Source organism: Chanodichthys erythropterus, chromosome 19, assembly GCF_024489055.1.
Source record: "Chanodichthys erythropterus isolate Z2021 chromosome 19, ASM2448905v1, whole genome shotgun sequence".
NCBI classification, from domain to species: domain Eukaryota; kingdom Metazoa; phylum Chordata; class Actinopteri; order Cypriniformes; family Xenocyprididae; genus Chanodichthys; species Chanodichthys erythropterus.
The window spans coordinates 29,418,562-29,421,226 of NC_090239.1; the positions used below are offsets into that span (position 1 = coordinate 29,418,562).

The 2,665-nt window shown below is 35.3% G+C and overlaps 1 protein-coding gene across 2 annotated transcripts in view; it reads left to right on the forward strand.

The window, feature by feature from the left end:
- The first annotated feature begins 1,970 nt into the window (after positions 1 to 1,970).
- Positions 1,971 to 2,665, forward strand: part of arid5b (AT-rich interaction domain 5B) — a 148,200-nt gene continuing 147,505 nt past the window's right edge. Inside the window, exons 1-2 of one of the 2 annotated variants that reach the window (XM_067369684.1) lie at positions 1,971 to 2,046; positions 2,294 to 2,548. In XM_067369684.1, the coding sequence (XP_067225785.1) occupies positions 2,026 to 2,046; positions 2,294 to 2,548 (276 nt within the window). In that variant the 5' untranslated portion in view covers positions 1,971 to 2,025. Of the gene's footprint in view, positions 2,047 to 2,189; positions 2,549 to 2,665 lie in introns of those variants that run through there. The other variant, XM_067369683.1, reaches the window with a different exon arrangement.

Here is a 2,665-nt window from a genome sequence, read left to right on the forward strand (position 1 = left end):
TGTTAGATGTGATTAATCAATTTAACAGCACTAATATATAGTAGTCAACATTTGAAGTGGATCAAAATCTTTTGTTAAAGTTGTCCTAAAACCTTCTTCTTAGGACAGCTTAGTTCTTAGCACAACTTTGATGAACTTTTTTGATCCACTTCAAATGCTGACTACTGTATATATGTATGTATATATATATATATATCTATATATATATATATATATATATATTTCTATAGATGTGTGTGTGTGTGTGTGTGTGTGTGTATATATATATATATATATATATATATATGCGTAGTAATAATAATAATAATAATAAATATATATATATATATGTGTGTGTGTGTGTGTGTAATTATACTAATATATTATGTAAACAAACTTGTAGTTATGCAAGTTATGTATTTATTTATTATAATTGTATACATTTTAGTAAATATCGAAATTTTTTATTATAGTTTTCATTAATATAATGACCAAATATTATCATATTATCAAATACAAATTCCATTAAACACTGATTTAAGTATGAACATTTAATTAATTAATAATGAAAGTTATGATGTTGCACAGTATGAATTTAATCATTTCTATTTTGCATGCCCATACATTATATTTGCATCTAAATTATTGGCACCAAAACGTATTTTATTCATCCTTTCATCCTGTTCTTCTGAAGAACAGCCCCGCCCCCATAAACAAAATAATGTCCTATGATTCAAATGTACTAAATCACATTTAAGTCTCTTCAGTTCATTTGAGTTAAGCTGTTATATGAAGCATGAATGTGATCACATCCATAATCACCAGCTGCCCCTCGTGACTGGAGATAAAACATTGCATAAGACATAAAAATAGCTGACGTAAATGTTACATCCTGTAATTTAGGCCATATGCTACAACTTTTAAGGGCACAGCCATACATTACGAAATAGAGCAAATGACTATATGAGCAAAACCTCACTGGCGTCGATGTATGCGTGAAACATGCAGCACGCCTAGACTATACACGTTTATAAATATACATATTGTTCTTTATATGACAGATTTAGTTTATATTCGTCTTGTGTAAAAGCTCGATAGCGATATCAAATTGTTCATTTTTTAATCAATTTTAATCATTTCGATTAAAAAAAAAACAACAACATAAGCGAGCTCCATTAAGAGTATGTAAGACGTTTGATTTCTCTTATAAAACAAACGCATTTCTCACCATGACATTTATTCGCCTATAGCACACAAGAGGGGCGCAATATAGCCCTACTAAGGACCACGTTCAAAATCACAGCGGCCATAATGGCAACAATTCAAAGGACGATATTACAATGTTTCCATTAGTCGCGTTTACACGCGCTTGATGCATTTCAACAACGTTTGCGCTCATAAACGGAGCTTCTGAATTGATAAAATTCCGATTACGTCTCGCCGACTCCTTCACACGCGTTAATGTTGCTGCATTAGTATAATAATTATATTAAATGTACAGTAAATGCATTCGAGAAATAAAATGAAGAATCTCTGCAGGAAATGTTTCGGTATACTCATACAAACCTCCTTTACACAGGTCCTGACAGACACATACAGCCATCATCGCGCATATTATCAAATACAGCCGTTCGTTTTGTACATAAAAAAATCACCATATTCAGAATTCATAGTTATACTAGCTGCAGTTTCGTAATCAGTATCCGGTTTTCCCGAAAGAGGAGCGTGGAATTTGTAAAACGACTTGGAGAGGCTGACAGACCGCACATGAACGAGCCTCCATTCGCATTCGCGAATTTAATATGAACGCGCGGTTGCAAAAAATGTACCAAAATGACCGTAAGTGAAATAATATAGGTTGAAAAAATATTAGATACCAATTGCGGACATTTTAGGTGAGTTCGTTTCGCAGTGTGTCGGTTTCATATTGAAGGTCGTCGCGTTGATGAGCGCGTTGATATTTTGCCCTTCCAGGACCTTCGGTGATCCATTCAAGCCAACAAGTTTGGAGAGAATGTTTGAGTTTAATCAATTCAGAGCGACGAGATGGAGCCCAACTCACTCCTGGTAATATCATCCACTCCGCTTTCATTTCAGCCTCTAATTAATTTATTGCGCGCTCGCAATTAGTCATATGCTACGATAGGGAATCAATGGAAGAAAGTTTACGACAAAAGTTAATATTTTATTATTCATATTTCTATAGAATGTGATTTATCATGTGATCAGCTGGAATGCTTTGCTCGCTTCTGATCCCGTGTTATATAAAATGTTGCTGAATATAAATATGGCATGTCTATTTGTGTTTCCGCAGTGGGTAGGCTCACCTTGTGGTTTGCACGGACCTTACATTTTCTACAAGGCGTTTAGATTTCACCTTGAAGGCAAAGCGAGAATTTTGTCCCTGGGTGATTTTTTCTTGGTCAGATGTAAAGCAGGGGACCCCATCTGCATAGCAGAACTACAGCTCTTATGGGAGGAAAGGACAACCAAGCAACTTCTATCCAGCTCCAAACTTTATTTTCTCCCAGAAGATACTCCCCAGGGCAGAAATGTCACTCACGGAGAGGTAATTTCTGGCACGTTTCTTTGCTTTTGCTGCTTTCTATGAAGGGCTCCGTCCCTGCGCGATGTGTTTATTGTGGTATGGATGAAATATGAGCTGTGTGTGGCTTTGCAGCGCATC